The 25,033-nt window shown below is 42.3% G+C and overlaps 1 protein-coding gene across 1 annotated transcript in view; it reads left to right on the top strand.

The window, feature by feature from the left end:
- The window catches only part of ADAMTS12 (ADAM metallopeptidase with thrombospondin type 1 motif 12), a 330,050-nt gene that overhangs the window by 176,011 nt on the left and 129,006 nt on the right, over nt 1–25,033 (top strand). Inside the window, exons 4-5 of the mRNA XM_078444728.2 lie at nt 13,110–13,306; nt 14,154–14,237. Coding sequence (XP_078300854.2) covers nt 13,110–13,306; nt 14,154–14,237 — 281 coding nt within the window. The remainder of the gene's footprint in view (nt 1–13,109; nt 13,307–14,153; nt 14,238–25,033) is intronic.

Here is a 25,033-nt window from a genome sequence, read left to right as displayed (position 1 = left end):
TTTGTATTGGAAAATGGAATTTCTGGCTAATTAAAATGTTAAAGTTTATTTAGAAAAGTCTTACTTTGACAGCTGTACTTGTCGAAATGTTAATGCCTTAGTAAGCACACTTTAGTGATTGTGAAACAGTGATTGGTGCTGAAGTCTCCTTAGGGACCTAAAGGTCACTCTGGGACTTGTTGATGTGGCCATAGAAAGTGCAGGAGGTTGGGTGGAACGGTGTTCACTTGAACATCCATCATCTACCACGGAGGTTACCTTTTTTTTTACTTCGTTTTTTAATTATGGTAAAATCTATATAAAATAAACTACACCGTCCCATTGTTGGGCAACCATCACCACTATCCATCCATCTCCAGAACCATTTTCATCTTTCCAAACTGAAACTGTATACCAATCAGACAATAGGTCCTCACACTTTCCCTCCGCTGGGAGCCCTTGGCAACCACCATTCAGTTATCTGTCTGTATGAATTTGACTACTCTAGGTGCCTCCTGTACGGGGCTTCCTGCAGTATTTGTCCTCTGATGACTGCTTATTTCATTTAGCGTAAAGTCCTCAAGTCTCCTTTATGCTGTAGCAGGTGTCAGAATGCTGAATAACATTCCATTGTATGTATACACTGCATTTTGTTTATCTGTTTATCTGTTAATGGACAGGAAGTCATTTTTTAGAATAAATCTAAGTGTCAGAACTATCTGATCTCTCTCCCTCTCCTAAAAAAAGCACGGAAAAAAAGAATAAGTAAAGTCACTTGCCTCCTAATGCTGCTTCCTTGTCATTGTGCTCTAGTGCATGAGGAACAAAGATGTCTCATAAGGTGAGGACAGGGATGAGGCAGCCAGGCTGGTTAAAGTCATGGCTCTCCCCAATCAGTGAAACTAAATAAATTTAATGGAAAACAAGAGGAATGAGGTTTTGACCTATCACAAATATTATATCTTGAGTTGCAGATAAGATAGAGGAAAACAAAATAACACTTATGACTCCAGTATGTGGAGGGTATCATACTTGATGTTCCCCCCACGTTATAATGTACTCCTTCTATAAAGCAGTTCTGTGAGGTAAACTTGGGACAAATAATTAGGAGACCCTGGATTAATAACCAAGGGTCTTGAGCTCTAAAGAAGTTCTATGCAATAAAAATCTAATGTACATCACATATGTCGTGCTCAATTTTGTAGAAGCCAAAGAGAAAAAAAACATAAAAAGAAACAGACAAAGTTTATTTTAATAATTTTCTTAGCCCACAATATCCAGTATATCATTTCAACATGTAATGTTAATTGTTAATGTGATAGTTTACATTTTCTTTCTTTCTTTCTTTCTTTCTTTCTTTCTTTCTTTCTTTCTTTCTCTTTCTTTTTCTTTCTCTTTCTTTTTCTTTCTTTCTCTTTCTTTCTTTCTTTCTTTTTCTTTCTTTCTTTCTTTTTCTTTCTTTCTTTCTTTCTTTCTCTTTCTTTCTCTTTCTTTCTTTCTTTCTTTCTTTCTTTCTTTCTTTCTTTCTCTCTCTCTCTCTCTCTCTTTTTATACTAACTCTTTGAAATCCAGGGTGTGTTTTACACGAACAGCACATTTCAAATGCTCTGGCGCCACATGTGGCTGGTGGCCTATGGATTGTCCTGGGCTTCCCTGGACCATAGTGTTCTTTCCAGTGCTCCAGAAGTGTGTTTATCTGGCTAAGTTCAATGTCTTCCTGTTTACCTCATGTGTCTCTAGTTCCTTAACAAACTACTGGCTCCCATTTTCAAAGCTCTTTGCCATCACATGCCTTCATAGAAGAATGGCTGCTAACTTAGAGGGAATAATTCCTTTTTTTTTTCCTCCTTAAGTTTGCATCTTCCCCCACCCTAGTCAATTTTCCTTTCTTTGGAGAACCAGAAAATGAATGAATATACAAATTGGGTAGATTTATATTTCTCAATAATTACATAGGTTACTGTGTGATTGCTGTTGCTAGAGAGTCATTTTAAATGATTGGGGAGAATAGCTTCTGGTTACTTAGTTAAAAAGGCAAACATTAACAAGAGAATTGGATAAAGAACTCAGAAAAAAATGCTGCTATTAAATTATAAATGTGAAGAATATCAAAGTAAAGGGTCTTCATATTAAAAAAAAATTTAATGTTTATTTTTGACAGAAAGAGAGAGAGAGAGAGACAGAGCATGAGTGGGGGAGGGGCAGAGACAGAGGGAGATGCAGAATTGGAAGCAGGCTCCAGGCTCTGAGCTGTCAGCACAGAGCCCAACACAGGGCTGGAACTCACAGACTGCAAGATCATGACCTGAGTTGAAGTCAGACACTCAACCGACTGAGCCACCCAGGTGCCCCAAGTGTCTTCACATTTTTTAAAGTTTATTTTTCTTTTTTTTTTTTTTTTAATTTTTTTTTCAACGTTTTTTATTTATTTTTGGGACAGAGACAGAGCATGAACGGGGGAGGGGCAGAGAGAGAGGGAGACACAGAATCGGAAACAGGCTCCAGGCTCCAAGCCATCAGCCCAGAGCCTGACGCGGGGCTCGAACTCACGGACCGCGAGATCGTGACCTGGCTGAAGTCGGAGGCTCAACCGACTGCGCCACCCAGGCGCCCCTAAAGTTTATTTTTCTAACTACAAAAATAACATAGAAAATTATTACAATAAAGTGGATTAAAGAAAAAAAATTACGCCAAATTCCACTTTCTGTCATAGTTTCCAAGAAATTTGAGAGCTGAAATGGGAGTGCCTCATTACTTTGTGGTTTCCCTGGTCCCTTCGGAGCAGGAGGGCACCTTTGTTCAGAATAGCATTTCCTTCAGGAAACAAAATTTGCCCGATTTTGATGCGTGATTTGTTGTTAGCACTCTACTTTGGGGACTGGGGGTTGGAAGTGAGTAAATATGTTGAGCAAAGTATAGAAGTTGGAATGAATGAATAATGAAATTCAGATTAGGTTCACTAAAATGCGAACACTTTTTTTGTTTTGTTTAATGCTCTATGTAACATCCCAGCTCCACAAATAAATATTAAGCAAATGAATCCGTATACTCACTCAGCAGACACTTACTGCATATTAGAAGACACCAGGCTCAATGCTGAGTGCTGAGTTAACACAGTGACTGAGGCACTGGTCCAGTTCTCCCTTATAAAGAAAGCCTTCCCCCTCAGGGAGATGCTGTCCATGCCAGCAGGATGACCCACGCAGAAGATAAACACGGAACTTTGAGCTAAGACAATCCATTTATTTGCTACATTTGAGAATAGATAAAATCCTGCCTTTGGTTCATAACAATAATAATATCATCTTGACCTTTACTAGAAAAAAAGCAAACTGCAATCTATCTTTTTGGCAGTTGTCACAAGAGTAAAGTGATCCATGATTGCAGCAGATATAATGTCCCCTGCGACTGTAATTTGTTTCTTGTGTCAAGTGTATGTGTCACTGAAGCCTAAAAAAGGATGATACATTCAGTGCCTCCAGTGCCTTTAGACTCTTTAGGAAACCAGATTCTTATAACACATTGGGAAACTCCACACCCTATAGCGTTTCCTACTTTACAAAAACATTTTTGTAAACTCAATACACTATATTTGTAAATATAGTGGGGCTGAATTTCACCATGAAAAAGAACACAAAATATGATAGACAAGAAATCCTTAGCCCTAAGAAATCCTTAGCCTCTAAATCCTTAGGGGAAATCCTTCCCCTACAGTATGGGGAACTTTAAAATTCTGGACAAAGAGCTTTAAAAAATCTTTTTTCTTTAAATACAGATAGTAGAGTGGAGATGAACATGAACAAAGCTTTCAGAGGTTAAAAGAAGAAGAAGAAGGAGGAGGAGGAGGAGGAGGAGGAGGAGGAGGAGGAGGAGGAGGGAGAGGAGGGACAGGGGAGAAAGATGGGAATGCAGACAGCAGAGGTTAACCAAATGCTAGAGACAAAGATGATAGTTTCCTGGAGCTCTATACTCTGGATTTTAAGAATCCGTTTGTGAGCAACTGGGGACAAATTTCTGAGCCCATAGAAAGTGGACAGCCAGAAGGAGGCACCTAAATAAAGCTGAAATTTGGGAAAAAGTGTCATTCTCAGTGAAGGGGTGTATTAGAAATCAAACCAAACCAATCAACCAACAAAAAATATCCCAGAGAAGAACTGTAAAGAAATGCACCTATTTTGGTCTAGTTTCTGGGTAGAGGAGGGCCATATATGCTAGGAGAAAAAGAGAAACATATTAATAAATATCGTACTTATAATAAACGGACATGGAAGAAGTTGTATTGGTGTGAAATTAAGCATTAAGTAGAGTATGTAAACATACCCATTATATATGTATGTGTAGAATATACCCATATATATATATGTCAGTATGACCATATGTAAATATGGTCTCTTTCACCTTTTTAAAAAATGGTCTCATCAGGGTGGCATTGTTCTTTTGGTGTCGGCTCAAAGATAGGGCAGATAGCTTCTCTGGTCTCTGGAGATAGCTCTCTGATTGGTGTCCTCAAAGGTTTCTTTGATCTTAACTTGCAGCTTGACTACTTGCTGTCTTGCCAAGTTAACATTTATTACTCAGGATATCCATTTTCTGAGGGACTCTGGGGGTACAGAAGAGCTTAGATCTATTTATGCCCTGGAGTCAAGTTGGTGACTTGAAATACCAAGCAGTTATGTGTGGACTAGGAGGATAGCAGCAGCAAAAGTAGCTCACTGTTAGGTTTCTTTCTAACAGACACGCTCAGCCTTTGATGACTGGAGAGAATACTAATAGTGAACCCAGTAGGTGTCACCAAGAATTTTCTTGCTTCATTTAAAAGCATGTAAGAATTGAGGTTCCCAAGCATGAATAGTGTTTTCTTTCTCTTTCCACGAAACCTTGGCACATTGAGATCTGTAAAGAAGACCATACGGGGGACTCATGGCATTGTTTTCCCCAGGACTCAAGTCTGATAGTGCTATTTCTGAAAGCCGTTTCTGATCATGCTATTTCTGGAAGCCATTTGGGGTGGTCAGTCATTCCTGCTATTTATACAGTGGAGGTATTAAAAGCGAACCCTCTGTTTATTTACACTCAATCAACTTACCCATCTGAGGAGACGGATCAAATGCTACCACTTGGAGAGGAAAGCAGCCCACCCCCTCAGGGTTATGGATAAGAAGAGATAGCACTTACAGACATGGAGAGGGTGGTTAAGTCATCATATCATATCCTTCAGGATTATATGTTTATGTGTGACAGAAAACCCCAAAGAAGATGTATTTATTTGAGATATTGCTATTGCGTGCACAGAACTAGTCTAGACAGAAGAGTGAACAAAACAGACAAAACAGCCCTCTTCCATTCTAGTTGAAAAGTAAACTTTTATTTCTCTCTCACATAAGTGAAATTTGGAGATAAAATGTGCAAGGTTGGTGCAGTGCACCATCATCAGGAACTCAGACTCTTTCTGTTGCCTGTCTTCTCTCTTGTTCTATCTTCTGTGATGTCTGGCTTCCACTTTCTTGTCCATCCACACTCAGGGCCAAGAAGGAAGAAGTAGAAAAGAAGTTCCTGGGTCTTCCTTTTAAGTTCTGTAAGGTAGACGTGGTGCTTTCCCTTGGGTCCCACTGGTCAGAATTTAGTTGCAAGGGATGCTGCGTTATTGTATTCTAGGGGGGCGTGTGCCCAGCAAAAAGTCAAAGAGGAAAAGCAAATATTGGGACAACTGGTGGCCTGACACAGTCATCATGAAGGCAGGCACAAATTGCCTTATACATGTTCAGTATTTTGTATGATAGTTTTGGGGATTTGATATAAACAACTGGACAGGAACCTAGGCAGATGAGAAAGGGACACTGAGCTGAGAGGGTCTCCACCTTAGGTGGCCCACCACCTTAGAATGGCCTAGATCCATCTGGATAGGACTGATTCATTTTTCCTTCTTGTGACAACAGTTGGCTAGAAGTCCCTGTGAGCATTAAGAAAATCCTGTTAAGCCGTTGGCATCATATTTAATGAACATGTACTATGTTTGTAGCATTTGATAATCTTTAAAAGTACTGCCAGAATAGGTAGACCTGGAGTTTCAGAGTGAGCCTTTTCTTGGAAGGTCTTGCTGAAGCTTAGGATCAGCCCTAGGTAATTGGTAAGATGCCCCATACTGGTCCATCACCCATCTCCCCACAGATGAAAGAACTCCATTCTTCAAGAGGCTCCTCTCCTGCCTCTCCCATTTTCTCAGTCTTTCTACTTAAGTAATAGGTCTTTCTGATCCCAAGATATAAACCTTCATTAAGACCAAGGAGAACCCTAGGAAGAAAGCATAAGGTACTTGAAGAAACAGGTACCCTAGGTTTCCATTCCCACTCTGTAGCTCCTGGAAAAGACATGTTTTTCCCCTTCATTTCCATACAGATTATCTTAGAATGACAGGTCCTTATAATCTGAAAAAGCTTTAGCAGTCATTTAATCTGATTTCCTTCCTGAGCCAGTAATCCTTAAAAGCTGTATTTCCTAAGTGATGTGCCATGGAACACTACGTATTAATGAGAGCTCTGAAAGCAACAAGTCCCAAGGTCAAGAAAGCTTGGGAAACAGTGTACTAAATTCCCTGCTTGTATTACCGTATAGCTAGTTATTTATAAGCTGGTGGATTCTACATTATACATGAAAATGTAACTGTGCAGGAATAAACTCTTTCTGAACACCTTCAGAAATGGAGAGCTCACCACTGAGGATGTAGAGGCTGTGTATAAGAAGCCTTTCACAGTGCCTTGGAGGAAGTGTGGAAGTCCCTCAGTTACTAAGCTAAGGAAAGTGTGTCATTAGAGTTCTATCAGTGTTTCAGCTTGCTGGGACTCATTATCCTACTTGGTTGATTACTTAAGTTTGGGAGTTTTTTGGTCTTCCTTCTGCCCCTATCTGCCTCTTCCACATTTGTCTTCATTATGAGAAATTCATCAGCACATTTTTGCCAGAAGATGAGGAAGGGAAAGAAAGTGTGTGGGATTAGATCTCAATTCAGTGGAATTGCTTGTCATCGTGTGTTAGCAATGAACAAAATTGACAATTTAAAGTAAGATAATAATGGATCATATTGTTTTATAAATTCTGATTCTGATATTGGCTCTCAGGAGAGATTTAAAAGCTTCCCTTTTACCTGTACTTGATTTAATTGTTTTATCATTTTGGGAGATTTCTCATCTCAAAAATGATTTCTCATTTTCTCCCACCTTTTTGACATGTTCTCAATTAAGTGAGGGTGTTATCAGCCAGGACCAGTCAGCCTGTGGGGAGCATATATAGTTTTTCATTTTTTCGCATACTGATACTTTGGTCCACAGCCCTAACCCTGGGACATACTTGCTTTTGACATCTACTCATTACTAACACTTAGACTCCTGTTTCTTCACTTGTTTATCTCTAAAGACATATGTCTTCACTTTAACAGTGGCCAGTTTTGAGAAGTCTCTTACCTAAGGACAAAAATAGTTTTGGTTCACAGTGAGTAAGATATACTTCTTTTTAATGAAAATGAGCTCCCTGGCTGGGACATTTCAAATCTACCCGAAGCTGGCCCAGAGAGATGGACACCTTTGGCAGCTCAACTATTGTTGCTAATGGATATGAGCTCCAATACTGATGTTCAGCTCTGTTGGGAAAGGCAGCAGTGTTCTGCCAAGAAGGGGATCTGGTTGCAAATGTGTGATAGCAGCAAAATGCTGACTTGTGTGGGCAGTGGAAGGTGTGTTTGTTCAACTGAAACAACACCAGGGCTGAAAAGACCCTTAGATATGGTGTCTTCTGGTGGTTTAAAGCTCTGCCATGTGGAGTCCCTCTCTGTACCCTCTGCCACATCTGCTTTGGGATTGTTTCTTTTCCTTGCTTTTTGCATAATTTTGGTTTGAAGAAAGGGTTTCATTACTAAAATACATTTTTTTTTTATTTTTTAAGTAATCTTTCTACACCCAACATGGAGCTTAAACTCACAACCCCAAGATCAAGAGTTGCATGCTCAATGGATTGAGCCAGACAGATACCCATAAAATACATTTTTAACGTAGGAGTTCAGTTCAGTTTCCTCATTACATGGCTGTGGGGTAGGGGTGGTGATGAGAACACCTGCCCAAGGTCATGTGGCTTACAAGTGGCTCAATGCAGAAGTGGTTTTGGCCAAGCTCATAGGTATGGGGAGTGAAACAATTGTCAATGGTGGACCTGAACCAAAGCTTTCTAGGTCCTATCAGACTTAAGATGTTCCTCTTTTTTCCTGGTGTCATTTCTCTAACCATCAACTCTGGATCCAAGACATCTTCTCTAAGTAGCATGTGTCTGGATTATACAAGAGAAGTGAGACATTGTCTCCAGAAAGCCAGTTTCAAAAGATCACGTATTACCTATTGAGCTTCTCCTAGACAAATTTCCTTCAAGCGTTGCTTGGAACTAGTAGGGACTTGGAGCTTGGGGCCAGCTGGTGCCTGATCCAGCTTTTCTGCTAAGATGATTGTTTTGAGCTAACCCTTTCTACTCCGCACATTGCAGTTTCCAGGCAGAGGTTTCCCAGGAACACTACCTCTATCCCCACAGCACCAATCTGAATGAGATTCAGACCGACTCATCTAAAATGCTGGTCTGCTGCTTATTAGCCATATGACTTTGAACAAATTTTATAACTTCTCTGAATCTCATGTTTCTTATTTTAAAATAGCAATAATAAGACTTATCTCATATGGTTATTGAGAACTAACTAGTAAACTATCAAATAAAAAAGTGTTTATCACAGACCAGGCTCTTGTTAGGCATTCCATCAGAGGTGGCTGCCCGTGTTTGTGTTGTTGCTGAGTCGTTGTGCTTCAGGAACCTCACTCGTGCTGATGGCAGGAAGATGAGCATCTAGAAGCTATAGGGTGTGGCCTGGAGAAGATTAACTTGAGAGAATCTTCTTGGGGGAAGCTGGGCCTCAAATCTGTCAGTTGGTGCAGTTAACATCCAGTTTCCAGTCAGTGGTAGGTAATCCTTCATGCCAGGGAGAAATCCTCCTTCTCTATGAAAAATCTGTGCATAGGGCAGCAGAAGAGAATTGAGGTGAGGGAAGAGCTGAGTCAGGATAGGAGACAGAGCCTTGAGCAAGTCCTTCAGTGGAAGAGGTGGCTTTATTGCCCATGCTAGAAGCTCCTGGCATGCTAAAAAAAACATCCCTTAGAGTCCAAGAAACTTTATAATTTTCTGAGTCTTCCACTCTCTGTGTTCACTTTCCTTGCTCCCTGGGAAAACTTGAGTCTTCTCCATGCAACTTGCTCAAGCCATGGTTCAACCTACCTGCAGATGTCCTGGCGACCCTGAGTCTGACAGATGGGCTCTGCTATCCAAGAAAGCTCTAAATGAGACAGAGCTTTGTGAAGAGCTGCCTAAAGCACTTGGGGTTTGGGGAAGGGAAAAAGAAGTCAGTTATTTGTATTCCCCAGAGATCTCTAGGCCCTCTGTTCTGTTAGTGCACAGGGTGTCCTGCACCCCTCAGCAGACACTACAGATACCTGCATTTCCTTGGCTTCTGGTTTGGGAAAGTCAGTCCTGGGTCAAGACTGGATATTGTCCTTCCCAAAACTGCCCACTTGGCTAGATTTCTCCCCTTCAAACAGACACTTCACAGTCTCAGTGTGGAACATTCTTTAATTGACACAAGCCATCCAATAGGGAAAAGTAGATAACTCTTGCAATTCTTCAGTATTTGTGATTCATAAGTTGTTTCTGATCATCTTCAGTTTTTCCTTCACCCATACATCAAACATTTATTGAGCGCCACTGTTTGCCAGGCATGGTATTAGGCACTGGTCATAAAGCGAAAGGAGATGCCCTTCTGGCCCTTTACAAAGCCAGCAAGGCCAGGCTCTGATGCTAGCTTCTCTTCTTGTAGTTGAAATGTGAACTTCAAGAACCTCTGACAACCTTGGAAAATAATTTTACTTAAATTGCTTTACTTTCTGTCAGCTGTTTTTTGAAGAAAAAAAAAATCATCCCTGCAATCACTTCTTGGAATTTTCTTGATTTTTCACCAATTTAAACTCTAATGTAGTCCTGTGTAGAGAATGTCACTATAGTTTGGAGGGTATATGTGTGTGGGTGTTGATAATTTTGTATTTTCTTTGGGGGTGGAAAAGGAACACAATGCGAGGTAAGAGAATTCTTAAATGTTCATTTTTATAAGTTTTGTTAAAGAATTTTGTCAGAAGAAAAACATTGGACAACCCCTCGAGGAGCAGGAAGCTACAGCACTGTGGAAGTTCTCAGTTAGAGGCCTGCCCAAAAGAGAGACCTCTGAACAAAGTATGTGTGGGGTATGGACGGAATTGTGTCCTCCCAAATTTCCCATGTTGAAGCCCTAATCCCCTACCCCCCACCCGGTGTGACTGTATTCAGACACAGGGTTTTTAGGAGGTTACTAAGGTTAAATGGAGTCATAAGGGTGGGGTCCTAGTTCAACACGATTGGTGGCCTGATAAGAAGACAAAATCTGTCCACACGCACACACTGAGGAAAAACCATGTCAGCAGATAGTGGGAAGGTAGCCATCTGCAAGCCAGAAAGAGAGCTCTCACCAGACCCTGCCCTTGCCGGCATCCTGATCTTGGACTTCCAGTTTCCGGGACTGGAAGAAGACACATTTCTGTCCTTCAAGCCCTGGTATTTTGTTATTGCATCCTGAGCTGACTAAGTATGTGTGTGGGGGGGTGGTGGCAAGGTCAGGAGCCTCCCAGAATTGTTGGCACCTCACCTGCCACTACAGAACGGTCTGACTTTGTCACCAGGCCTTGAAGAGAAGTGTGTACGGCTGGCTTCTTGTACAGTCTGAAATTCTTGAGCAGAAGCAATTTTTCTGTTAAGTCTGGGATGACTTCATGAGGACAGAGTCGGCCTGGGTGTATACGATCCTCTCCCAGCTTGGTCCCGTCAGGGTCCAGGTGGAATCCCACCACTACCACTTCTGCAAAGCTTCTGGCACTGTTTATGAGTACAGATATCTCTCTCCTTGGGGAATACGTGAAACCTGAAGACATTTTCATTAGCGCAGGATCTGGCCTTTAGCAAGTGCTCAGTGTAGGTCTTGTTGAAAACGTTAAATCGATTCACGTCTTTACCAGCCTGCATCTCTCATTTCCACGTTTCTTTCTACATGCCTGTTTACTGAGAACTCACCAGACTATTTGCTGGAAAAATTGAAAATAACTTCATGGGCTTTAAAGGTATCTTTTTTTTCCCCTTTAAACTCTTTTGCTCAACACTGAGGAGATAAATGTGGAGGAGGGGGAGTAAAGGCAGAGACACAAGAAAAGCAAGGACTGGGAGAAGCAGAGAAGTCACCTTTATCCTACCAGCGTCTTATGGGTGGCAGCCTCCTGCCAGGTCCTAACCTTAGGTACCTGCGGCCTGAGAGGAGGGGTGTCCATAGCCACAGCCTGGAGCAAGGGGTCCTGCTTTAATGACTGGGCTGCACAATGCACACTTCGTGCCAGCGGAAGCCTCTGCAAGAGGACCCCCACTGAGGGGGTGGGTGATGAGCCTACAGGACCAAGTGAGGAGGGGGCACCAAGGACTACAGGCTTTGTTAGGGCACTGGGTGAAGATGCTTATAGCTGCTCGCCCAGATATATACGGTCATGGAGAGCACTGGTCATCCTTGCAGCTTGGAGGAGATTCCCCACCCCACATGGCAAGGACAAGAGGGATTGAGAGAAGGAGATCACACCTAACTGGATTGATAGGATTCCTCTACTTGGCCTGGTCTGCTAACGCCCCTTCTAGAACACAGATCCCACGTGGACTCGAGTATGGCTTGCTCCTTGGCTTGTACAGAGAGATTTGGAAACATAGTTTGAAATGTTCCCATCCTCAAAAAGAGGGTGACAGACAGTGGGGTAGGTAAGGATGCAGAGTCAGAACCCATTGATAACATCTCTAGAGGTTTCTTAGGGAAGACATACTCATCCGTGCAAAGTAGGTGGAGAAGGAAAATAGAAACTTGTTCTACCACAGGCAGATGAGAGGGCAACCATCTCCTTGTTTGCAAATCTTCACAAGACTTCCCTTCAAGGCTAACACAATCCTGGGTTATTTTCCAAAAGTGCTATACCTAGTACAGCTTTATTATTTTCAAGTAAAGCTGACAAGAAGTGAATTTGAAATTATTTGGACCTACAATTATGTCACATTTTTTTGGTGAATATTACTGGGTATGTTCTAACTTCACACAGATAGTGAAACTGAGGAACCCAGAAGGGCTACATAGCAAACCAGGGTAATCAACTCTATCTTTATACCTTCTTGAAGTATATACAGCTTTTCCAGCTTTCATGTTCTCCGGTTGTATGCATGTTTACTCTGCGGGAGACAGTGTGGTATATATGAAATGTACATGATTTTAGGGCATAGAAAACCCTGGATCTTCCAGACTTTATAGACTATGTGACTTAGGGGAAATTATTGAACCAGTCATTTTGAACATTAATTCCCACATTTGCAAAACAAAGATAGAAGCACGTCCCTCAAACCTTCATGAGGATAAACAACTTGATGCTTTAAAACCCAGGACACTGCCTTGCACATAGTAGGCACTGAAATATTTAGAGGAGGAAGAGAAGAAGAAAAAGTTCTTATTTTTTATTATAACATCTTTTTAATAGTGAGGAGTCTATTTAATGAAATAGGTAATAATTATTTCAGAGAAGTACCTTTGAACCTCTCTATAAGATGCAAGTTTCAGGGGTACCTGGGTGGCTCAATCATTTAAGCATCCAACTTTGGCTGAGGTCATGATCTTGGCAATTTGTGAGTCTTAGCCCCGCGTTGGGCTCTCTGCTGTCAGTACAGAGCCCACTTCTGATCCTCTGTCCCTCTCTCTCTGCTCCTCCCTTGCTGATGTCTCTCTTTCTCTAAAAATAAATAAACTTTAAGAAAAAGATGAAAATTACAGTTATCTTGGTCATAATCATTTATATTGATCTCTTCTTCCATTTCAGTCATGTATATAAGAACCTTGCATTCTTACAATGTTAAACAGAAGTTAAACTTATGGCCTTGCATCTTGACAAGTAGAAGTGAGTAGTATATGAGAATACATAGAGTTAGCCCACTGTCTTCTCCTTCATGTTTAGACAGTCTTGCCACCTCCCAGACACTAGAGCAACAGCGAGAAAAGTGGGAGAGGAACCACTGGCCCAGCAGAGGCCTGTCTCGGCGTTCCATCAGTAAAGAGCGATGGGTGGAGACACTGGTGGTGGCTGACACGAAGATGATTGAGTATCATGGGAGTGACAATGTGGAGTCCTATATCCTCACCATCATGAACATGGTATGTCAGACCCTGGAGTGGGGAGAGGCAGCTGGCGAACAATGTCATTAGATATGCTCTACCCTCCAAAAATAAGAGATACCTTTTTTGTTCTTTCCATATATCTGTATCTATATCTATCTATATACATATAGATATAGATATATATACATATAGATATATATATCTATATACATATAGATAGATATAGATATATGAATCTATTCCCTGCCTAAGTGAGGAAGGATGGAAATTCAGGGCTAATTATTCTGTCTCTTAAAGGTGTGTATCCTAGGGAAATTTGGGATTTGTCATATATTTTCTACTGGGTATTGCTCAAGTGACTCAATCCTTTTAGTGTGACTTTATCTCATCAATTTATGTTGGCGCACAGATAAGTAAACTGAGGCAAAGAATTAGAACATGCTTTCCTCAAGGTAGTTAGAATTAGAATTGGAATAAAGTTAATGACCCCCCTAATTCCAGACTTCCCTTTTGTATCCTTGGTGTTTCTGCCTTCCCAGAGAAAGTGTTAGAGAGAGTGCTAGTCTTATGGAGATGGGAAAAGGTATTTGACTAATGAACTGATAATACAAGAGAGAAAGACTATGGATCAGGGAAAGGGTCAAAGGGAAGAAAGGCACCAGTCCCTCAAGCACGCAGCTAGTCAGTCACCTTGGAAAGGTTGCTGTTAAGTATCATAGTGTGGATTGGGCCAGGGGGCATTTCTCACTCTTTGTTGCACTCCCCCCAAAATTCCTAAGCTATAAAATAACATTTATTTCAAGTGCATCACAGTGCTATTTCCCCCCCTACTCTGGTATTTATCTATGCATGTGAGCTAATGGTTTTCCATTTCTGACTCTAGGTCACTGGGTTGTTCCATAACCCAAGTATTGGCAATGCAATTCACATTGTTGTGGTTCGGCTCATTCTACTTGAAGAAGAAGAGGTAAGGAATGGCTTCTCCACTCTACTGTCCTGCATCCTTACCCTTACCCTCCCTACATCTTTTTTCAGGAGAGCTCTTGAGAGATGAGAAACGGGACACCAAAGGGTGTTTAGAAGCCCAGTAAGAAAGAAAATAATATTTCTGTATTATTTTCTTGGGAATTTGGTGCTGTCGAGTGGGAGATGGAGAATGTTTCTGAGGTATATGTCATTGGACTCATCTGATGGTCATTTCATCTAGTAACACACAAATCAGGTTTGCAGCAGTGACTAAGAGTGTTCCACAGTGAAAGAGACTAAATCATGAAATGGTTGCATGGTTTCAATAAAAGTTGGGAGCAACGTGGAAATTTTGAACCCTTTATACTGTTTATTTACCTCTTGCATAATTAATTCTTGTCCCTCAACTCTGGACTGTCTTGTCTCTCTGCACGTTTCCCTTGGAAATGTCATCTGTTCTCAGAGATTTACATGTCTTCTACATGCTGAGGCTCTCAACTGATACTTCAAACTGAGACCTTTTACTTGAGCTCCAGACTCACATCCAGTTGCCTCCTTGCCATCTCACCCTGGACAGGCCATAGTCCTGGCAAACTTAGTAAGTCCACAATGGAATTCTAGATTCCTCTCTGCCCCGATCGTCTCAGTTCTGCCTCCGCCTGACCCCATTCTCCAACCCTCTGTGTTACCCATTTGAGTAAATTTTGCTACTGCACCATAGCATAAGCCTAGGAGTCTTGAATCCTGCTTTTCTTCTCTTCTACATTCAACAGCAAGGCCCACAAGACTACCTTCAAAATACATCTCAAAGTCACCCACTGTTCATCATTTCTACAGTCATTATATTGCTTTAGGTCTTATTGGTTCTTATTGCAGTGAACTCCCAAGTGCTCTTCCTATTTTAAGACTTGCCCTCCATAATCCATTCTCTATGTAGCAGTTAGAATGATAATCTTAAATGCAAATTTGTGTTGCTCCACTGCACAGAACTGTTAAATAGCTTTCTGTTGTTTTTAGAACAAAATAAAAAAATTCTGCCATGTCCTGCAGAGATTTTCATGATCATCATGCCTCCATCCACTCGTCTTTCCGTATGTCACTCTCTGCCTTGTTTCCCACCCTTGAACACCCTGGACTTGAACATCCAGATAGGTTCTGGGACACACAAGGCCCTCTTCAGCCTCATGGCTTGTGTGCTTATGTTACCCAATGCCTGAAATACCCTTTCCTTCACCCTACTGATGGCTGGAACTTCTTACCTGTCAGACCTCTGTTTACTTGCTGCCTCTCTCCAGAGAAGTCTCAGTGGCCAACCTACTCAACCTTGCTTGGTCTTCTCCATCACAGAATGAAGTTTACTCCTTTATGGATACTGCTCTCTCAATTCATTAATATTCTGTGTCTTTGTTTACCCTTTTCTTGTTTATCTTAGCCACCATCAGAATGTGAATCCCTTCTTTATTATTATTAGCTATATCCCAGCACCTAACAAACAAATGAATGAAGTGAAACTTAATGAGTTAATGAACCAACCAACTTGATGGAATGTCTTTGCAATCTATAGACCTTACCCAGCAGCTGAATATGTGAAGAATGGCATCATTCAACTCTCCCTCAGCAAGAGACCTGAGATCAAAATGCTCAAGGCAAGATTTATGGTTTTCTGGCCTCCACAATCAGAAGATTTAAAAAACAATAGTATCTGGAGCCTGGATCCATTTTCCTTTCTCTCTCCCCTACCATCCCCCAGTTTCCTAATCACTCAAGCATACTTTGGGTATCTCAGAATATTGATGGATGTATTATTTTCCTTCCTGTGAACCTTTTGTTATGAAAATTCATCCAGTGATTAGAAACCAAGCAAAACAAAAGCAATGTATCCTTTCAACTCTAACATGACCTATCTGATTCTATGAGACTGTAACCTTGATTATTATTTACTATTGATTAGGGCCCAGACAGTAAAGTTAAGTATTAACTGACAGGGTACAAATGGTTCTTGCCTGGTAGAGATGAGGATAATTTGTGTCGAGCAGAGAAGAGAACTCTGAAAGTTGTGGTTTTATGGATCTCTGGAACATTAACTGATTTTGTATCTAATTTAGCAATCATATTCCAGCATTCTTTCTTTATAGTTTCACCAACTATAGTGACATCACTTTCCTATATCTGCCTTTGAACTAGCTTGGATGTTAGGGAAAAATCTGTTATAAGATGGCCGGCAGGACTGATAAGGGAATTCCAGTCCTTGTCAGAAGACACCCCTTCTGGGATTTCCTTCCTACCCTGCTTGCCACAGGTGCCAAATTACTACTAATGAGGGATACAGAAGTCACAGACTATAAATTGTCCCCTCTGTTGATGCTCTGGGCTCAGATCTCTGGAGAATGATCTCCTCTGGGCCCACCGGTGTAAAATAAACCTCCTTCCTTCCAAGATCTCCGAGTACCGCTAGGTTCTTCTGCCGGGTGTGTTATGCCCAGAATTCGTGATCCCCAAATACCGCCAGGGAACCGAGTCCGATGTAAAAGCAAAAGAGCCTTTATTCGAGCTAGCTCGAGCTCGATCCCCTACCTGCACCGACACAGCAGTGAGATACCAGGGAGAGAGAGCGAGTTTCAAAAGGACAAAGGTTTTATTGGGGCCTAGGGGCAGCTGGTGAGGTAATGGCTATGGCCTCAGCCAATTGGCTGGGGAAGGGTCCGAGTCCTGTCAGGCAGGTGGTGGGGGGGGGGGGGGGGTTACTCAAGGGGAGGAGGTGTGGTCAAGGTGAAGGACACAGAACAAGATGGAGTCGGCCGGCGTAGGCCCGCCCTTTCAGGTGATCCAGACCAGTTTCCATAACATGGACATCTTGTCTATCTTCTTATTAATGAGTTAAATACATTCCTATCATGCTTACTATATATTTGTATGAGAATTACATTTTTAACTTTGTAAAAATTATGCTTTGATACTTTGGAAGACAAAATTTCACTATTGTGTAATGGTCTAGCCTATATGCATGCTTAGCTGCAGAATATGTAGAAGTTTAGGGTTTTCAGACAAAAAAAAAAGAGAGAAGAAGAAGGTTCTTCTGAATGTGAAAGGGAAAACATTTCCCCTCAGCAGTGCCACTGGTAGTGCTAGTCAGACCTCAAATTGTGGCTTCCATGGATCAGGCCCTTGCAGCTCCACATCTCTCTGTCCCTGGGAAACAATGCCACTTGGAGTCTGTGGAGGTCTCCCGATTGGATGTGGGGTGACCCCATAGTCTGGAGGCCGGAGGTGCAGGCAGCAAAAGAATTCACAAGGCAGAACAAAGGAGATAGAAGTTTATTGAATACACTGCAAGGGAGCAGTGGGCAGGACAGCAAAGGAGAGACTCTGTGCCATAAGGCAGTGGTGGGGGTGGGGGGGTGGGGGCTATAGTTAAGGGAGAAGGTAAGGAGGTATGGGAACATATGTAATTTTACTTTTTTGGTATCTGTGTCCTGGGGTAGGTAACCAATGGGTTACCAATGACCCATTGGTCATCCAGGGCTTATGGATATTTTGAGGTGGGTTGCCTAATGGGCCTGTTTGTATTCAGCTAGGGAATTGGAGGTCGCTGTGGGCCCTTCTACCTTACTCATGGTTTCATTGTTTGAAGTTGGTTACCTAAAAGCAACCCTTACAGAACCCTTTGAAAGAATTTGATTGGCTGCTCTCTGACTCCATCACAATTACATTATTTTTCTTCTTCCTGTCCTCATTTTGCAAGAGCAGAGACACAAATGATTTGCTACAAAAAAATCCATGGCTTTCTTCCTTTTGCTTGTCAAGTATCTTCCTCATTCAGGCTTTTATAGAATCTCCAAGTAGTACAAGGTTCATAATTTGACAGTAGAATTGCTGGCTCATTGAAGAGTTGCAGTGTGCAATTCTCATTTTTGTGATTCCGAGATAGTGGCTCAAGCTATTCTTCAAATCTTTGACTAATGAGCAGCCCCAACCACAACAAACAATGATTCCAGCCTTACCTGACATCAGGGAAGCAGCCAGAGGCATGTGAGCTATTGGGAGGGGACTCCTCTGAGCAGGAAGACCTGAGTTCTAGTCTTACTGTGCATTCATCCAGTAGGTAATTCTGCAAAGGTGAAGTGACATCACTGTTCCATACCCTGTTTTTCTCCATCTGTGAATCAGAAGAGAGTTGTGGTATATTAGCTGTATGTCAAAAGCTATGTTGGCCTCTAAAGATACAAATACAAATATGAGTCTCATTTTCTGATTCTCAGAGGCTTAGAGTCTAATGAACAAAAGCACAAAATAAGAAATTTTCAAATTGAGATTGCCATGAGTATAAGAAAGAGTAAAAGAGCACCCCAGATAGGGGAGGCTAAGCTGGGTTGTAGAGGAGAAGAAGGAGTTAACCAGTGAGGAAGGACATTCCAGGTAGAGGGACCTGCGTGGTTAGTAGCTTGAACACTTAAACTAGCACTTTACATATGAGGACTCATCATTGCGAACACTGATAATAAACCCCGAAATGGGAGCCTCAATAACCTTGCTGTGAAAAAAGGAGACAGGACTGTGCAGGGGACAGGAGAGAGAGAGGAGAGCTAGTCACAACCTGCTCACTTCCATGCAACAGGTTTGTTGCCTGTTTCTGTGCTGACATCATCGCCCTTCCAGGTGTGGAAGCCAGAGATCCAGAGGACAACCATGTCACCTCCTCCCACCCCTCATATCCAGTCCATCATTAGGGGCGGCCAATTTTATCTGATTCTTTCCGTTTCTCACTTTAATTCAAAAAAACAGTTATCTTTTTCCTGGGCTACAGTTGTGTTTACTTTGGTCGACTTGGATTCCTTTTGATCTCATTTTCTCATTGCCGCAAGGATGATGTCAAAATGGTAATCTGGGGTGCCTGGGTGGCTCAGTCCATTAAGTGTCTGACTCTGGCGCAGGTCATGATCTCACGGTTCATGAGTTTGAGCCCCGCTTCAAGCTCTGTGCTGCCAGCTCAGAGCCTGGAACCTGCTTCAGATTCTGTGTCTCCCTCTCTCTCTGCCCCTCCCTTGCTCATGCTGTCTCTCTCTCAAAAATAAATAAACATTAAGAAAAATGGTAATCCAATCATACCCACTCTCCCCCCCCCCCCCCCCGCACCCATTCTCCACCCCGCCCCCACCCCTGGTTTAAAGCCATACAGCGCTTTTATGAGTCCCTCTCTCATCTCTTACTATGCCCTCTTTACTTTCGGGATAGAGCAGTAGTCTTCTCCTCATGGTTCTCCTGCCACTGGTCTTGTTGCCTGGACTGTCTTCCTTCCTGTCTTCACTTAGTTGACACCTTAATCCTTTAGATATCAGCTCAAGAGTCAGTTCACTGAGGAAGCCTTCCCTGATCTCCATGCCCAGTAAGATTCTATTATACACTTTCACAATGCTATGTATTTCTTCTTTACAGCACATATCACAGTTGTAATTTTACATCTGATTGATGCACTTCCCTTCATTAGTATGTGAGACTTAAAGGCGGAGGCTGGGTCTGGTGTTGCTCACCATCTAGCCCTATTGGTATGTAATAGATAAGGGAAAGAGTGAGCACATTAAATCAGCAGTCAGGACAAAGATGAGGGTCAGCTGCTGTTATGACAAGCCTGGTAAGGGACAGAGCCCATATAAAGGGATTTGGATCAAATTCTGTGGGAGCTTCTGGATGGTTTCAAACTAAGAGATGAAATGGAAAGAAAGTCATTAGAGAGATGGTTCTAAGGCTCTATGGAAAGTGATATGAGGTGGAGAATGATGAGGTTTGGGGGTGATAGTGGGTTTCGTGGGGTCTGGAGCTGATGGCCAAGAAAGAATTCTTGAAGACGTCTTTGGTGCAAAAACATGCTTTTATTAAAGCCCGGGGACAGGACCCATGGGCAGGAAGAGCTGCCCCAGACCCTGTGGAGAGACTGCTTATATATTTGGGAGTTGGGGGAGGTAAAGTCCAGGGGAAGTTTCCAGTGAGATTTTCGTATGCTAAAGAAGACTCCCAGGATCCTGGAGGCCTAGCTATTGTCAAGCTAAGATTGTTTTCCCTCTAGCAAAACATTAACATTAAGATAGGAGGGAGTTCCCTGGAGAAAAGTTTTACTCAGCCAGGCTCAAGTATTTGTCAATGAGCTGCAGGTTATAAGGAAATTTAATTTTATCTGCCATTTTCCTCTGCCTTTGTTTCCCACATCAGGGAATACTGAGGCAGGGTCTCTGAGGTAGGCCTCTTCCATAGTGACTTTCTACAACTCTCATCTTTCTTATTCTAATCACATCTGACAGCTAACACCATTTTGGGGCTTCATTTTCTGTGGTAGGTTCAAAAGACACTATGGTTGATGTGTAAAGTGAAGTTTTTGTTTGTCATTCACTGCTACCTAAAAACCACTATGGATTTTCATCACGTTTTGAGAATAAACTAGAATGATCTGAGACGGTATTAAATTTGGAGCAACCTGGTGGCTTCCTCAAAGACTAGGTGGTCATATTTCAGACCAGTGGAAACTGAAGTGCTCAAAAAAATATGCTGGAAGGACATATCAGGCATACTGAGACATTGTGGGCCATGAAATCACAGTAGCTTCAGATATGAGCCCATGTGCTCTCGATTCCTATTCTGCTTTCCTGTAGCCCTGAACCAAGCTCTCATTGTCATTTTATGACCCTAATCCTATCCTTTGAACTTTTTATTCTCCCTTAAGTACTTGGACACAGACCTGGCCTCAAGCCCTTTCCACTTTAGACCAATTCATTCGATGGCCTCCCTGTTCCCCTTTTGGGCCAAGGGTTAGGGATAGGATTAGTCCCCTCCCTCCAACACTTGTGAGCAGTTGACCTCAAGGAGAGAATCAGATTTATCATTAGTCCCTCCCCTTTCCAGCTGTATGATCTTTGGTAGGTTATTTGACACGTCTGTGCCTCCATTTCTTCATTCTGTAAAATGGGGATAATAATATCTACTTCCTAGGATTGCTGTGAGAATCAGACATGTTAATTCCTGCATTAGTTAGCATAGCATCTGGCTTGTAGAAACCACTCAGTAAATGTTACTGTTGGTGTGATACTTCTTCCTGTCATCATCATCACGTAGGCTCAACCACAACCCTGTATGTTGCTGTTATGCTCATTTCACAGATGAGGAAACCATGCAGAGTTGTTGAAGGAAAATAGAAAATCTGAAGGACAAGATTAGGGTCATAAACTGGGATTCCTTTTAAGAACAGGATAGAGAAAAAAGAGGGGTGGGAGTGAGCTGGGATGAGGCCATATGGGTCGCAGTCACTGTGCCATCGGGGGTGGAGCCTGAGGGTGTCAGGCTGGCTTGAAAGAGCGGTGGGAGGGCTGACAGACAGGAAGATGGTGACTGTTTTCAGAGAATGAATTTCCCTCTTGGTCTCCAAGTGATTTAATGTTGGGTTTCCTTTTACGACACTCTAGAGTTAAAGACCTGTTAGCTTTGGGAATTCAGGCTGGTGATTTCCCCTTTCCCCAGGGGGATTTCTAGGTCTGTATTATGCTATATAATCACAGCTCTTTTGGGATAAATGTCAAAAATATTGGCAAAGAATTTATACACTCATCACTTCTTTTTTAATCAAGACTTTTTGTCTGATAGGTGAATTATTCCTTAGTTTTCATGTAAAACTTTGTACTATTTTCTCTTCTCTGTCCAGTATCTTTTTTCTTAGGAACCTAAGCCTGGCTGGCAGAACATAATCCAGGTTGTGCTTTGAATCACAAGCTGTTACTAGGAATTCCAAGGAAATCCATACAAGATTTTTTTTTCATTATACAGAGAGCTTACCGAGAGAACAATTTATAGCAAAAGCCACATTTTGCAGGTTCATTTCCTGTCTCCCACTTGGGGCTGTTTCTGTGAGCTGTTGCAGATTTCCTTGAGGTCTTCTCCCTGATAGGGTTGAGTACTCAAACGAGTAGGAAAGAGGAAGTTGGACCCATTTGAGAAACTACGGTGAGAAGAAAAAACAGTGAAAGAACAAAAAGGGAAATCTATTTTTGTTTACAGAGGAAACTGGGTGTAAATTAGCATGGATGGGGGTCTGTGTTGACAAGCTCACATAATTACAAGGATGCTTTATGGAACATGCTCAAGTCTCCCCATATTCAGTGAGCCAGTATGACCTCCCCAAAATTCTTCCGCGTCTTGGGCATGCTTGGGGCTCGTGGTTTTGAGGCATAGTTAATTATGCTTCTTGGGGCTCCTGTGATCAAGTGCATTCAAGAAACTAAATGCAATGAGTGTTTCCTGGACTAATGAGACTTGGAGAGTAAGTCTTATGAGACTTGGAGAGTAAGAGGCTGAGGGAGTGCAGAAAAGTTGTGCTCACTTAAAACCTCCTGGAAGAGTCATGACATTTAGTAGAAAAGTCGTAAGGGATCCTGATGACACCGTTACTGAACTTGTGTTAAATATCACATATTGTAGGTGGAAGTTCTACACAGGGACAAGGTACCAGCTTGCAATGATCCACAAATGATTAGCAAATGATCAGCAACTTAGTTAATTATGCACTTGCTTTGTCTGTAAAAAAAAAAAAATGACAAAAGCAGTAGGGAGAAAGCAAGCAGAATTTTGGGGGAAGACTTTAGTTCCTAACATTTTATTTTCTCATCGGTGACTAACCCTCAGGTTATTCCAGAATCGCTTTGTAGGAATGTTGGGATGTGAGAACACATTGTTGACATCTACTTTTCAGCTCCTTTTCCTCTCCTCCACTCCCTCTGCCAGTAGTCCCACAGCTAGCAAATCTCAACAACCACGCTGACCCATGTGTGTAGATGGTTCAACATTAACATAGTTCTCATGACTCCATAGTCACCTTTTGTCCATTCTCCTCATTTTTGTCAAGAACTATGAAGAGTCTTAGATTTTATTCTCCTTGTGAGCTCACCAGTTATCCTGCCATGCTTTCCTGGATGTGATGCTGGGAGAAGATGTGAGATTTCTGGGTTGGAGATAGAGGACTTTATTACTCACAGCACAGCATGAGGCAGGAGCTTCATGTTTGCAGCTGCCCTTCTTGTCCCTTCAAGGGGGTGAAAGGGGCAGCCTGGGTGGATGCTGTGCACACAGTGGGTTTTATCACAGTCCTTTAAAGGAGGTTGTGAGCAAACCTGTCAGCTTGTGCCCCAGAGGGAGTCATTATCCTTTTTATTCTAGACAGCAAATAAATCTTTCCTCTTCCGTGGAGGGGAACATTCTCTCTGTACTCAAGTCTATTTCCACACAACATCCTTGGGGAGATATAAAAGCTGTCCATGCTTTTGCTCAGATGATGTGAAGAAACATGAGCGATCCACGTAGAACTGCCTCCCAGCAGTTCCTACCTCAAGGCACCAAAATTATTATTACAGATGGTTTTTGCTCTATTCTTACACTTCTGACCCCTTCTCTTCGCTTCTCTAATCCACAGGAGATCTTTCCTCTTTACTGATCCACCACAAAACCTCTTACCCATGTGAGCTACACTTTTGTCTGGCTCAGTGGATGTATTCTTCACCTTTTCTCCATTCCTTGGGGGGTGGTGCACAGCCTCAGTTTAGTCTGTACACCTGCCGTGTGCCAGGCTATGTGCAGTGCCTAAGATAAGTAGGGGAATACGCCTCAGACCTTGTTCTGAAAAAGCTAAGGAGGAAAACAGGCACACAATTTGATCATTTTAACCTAGGGCAGCAAGTGCTGTGAGCCAGGTATGTGCAAGATAAACTGGCAGGACCCTAATCCAGAGTGAGGTCAGGGAAGCCTTCCTGGAAATGCTCAAATTGAGTCTTAAAGAATGAATGGATGTTAAATATGTTGAAGGGGTAAGAAAGGAGAGAAGGGCATTTTAGGTAGAGGAAAAGCTTGAAAACAGCAAGGTAAATAGACCATGGTGTGTGGCATTTGGTGATGGGGGTGGGGGGGAAGGGGGGTTGGAGGTAATATCAGTAGTCTGTTGCCAGAGCATAAACTGTGAAGTTGCATGCAGGTGAAGGGAGAGCTTCCTAGAGGTCAGGCTTTGAAGAGTCTTGAGCCATGGGTCATGATATGGGCAGACTCTGGTTTTGACTCGATCAGCCTGGCAACAACAGAGGATGGATTTAAGAATGAAAAAGAAAGAGGGAGAACAGTTCAGAAATGATGCAAACAGAAACTCAGGCATGAAATGATCAGAGTTTCAGCTAGGGCAGTTGGGAATAAAAATGGAGGGGAGGTAGATTTAACAGCACCTGAGGACAGGTGGGGAAGCAGGATATGGAGGGAGAGGAGACCAACAGGTGGACACCGGTGTTTCTAAGTTTAGACCACTAAGTTGATGGCGTTTCAACTTCAAGGAAGCAGGAAGAATAGCAGGTTAAGATTGTTGGGGGAGGATTTCAGGGATGGCTGAGTGGTGCCATCCAGAAGGTGTCCATCAAGAGATTTGGGTGCATGAGTTTGCACTCTAAGAGAGGTTTGGAATGAGATGTAGATTCAAGAGTCAGCAGCATATAGGTGATGTCCCAAAATCTGACTGTGATTGAGAGTGAAATGAGCAGTGAGCCAAAAGAAGGACAGAAGAGCCTGGGAGGAGCCTGAGAAGTGGTCAGAGAGCAAGAGGAGGATGGAGAGCTGGGGGTCTCAGAAGTAGAGCATCTCTTCCTGTGTTTGTCTCCTCCCCAGTGTGACCTGGGGGAGAAGAAATAAGCAAAAATCATCCACTGGGCTAATCGTTAAATCTTTCCTATTGTTCAAGCAAAAAGTTTAGACTTTTTGAAGTCTAAACTTACAGAAGTTTCTAGACTT

Source organism: Panthera onca, chromosome A1 (genome assembly GCF_046562875.1).
Source record: "Panthera onca isolate mPanOnc1 chromosome A1, mPanOnc1 haplotype 2, whole genome shotgun sequence".
Classification (NCBI taxonomy): domain Eukaryota; kingdom Metazoa; phylum Chordata; class Mammalia; order Carnivora; family Felidae; genus Panthera; species Panthera onca.
The sequence above is the reverse complement of the archived record's forward strand: the minus strand, read 5'-3'. Positions and strand labels throughout refer to the sequence as shown.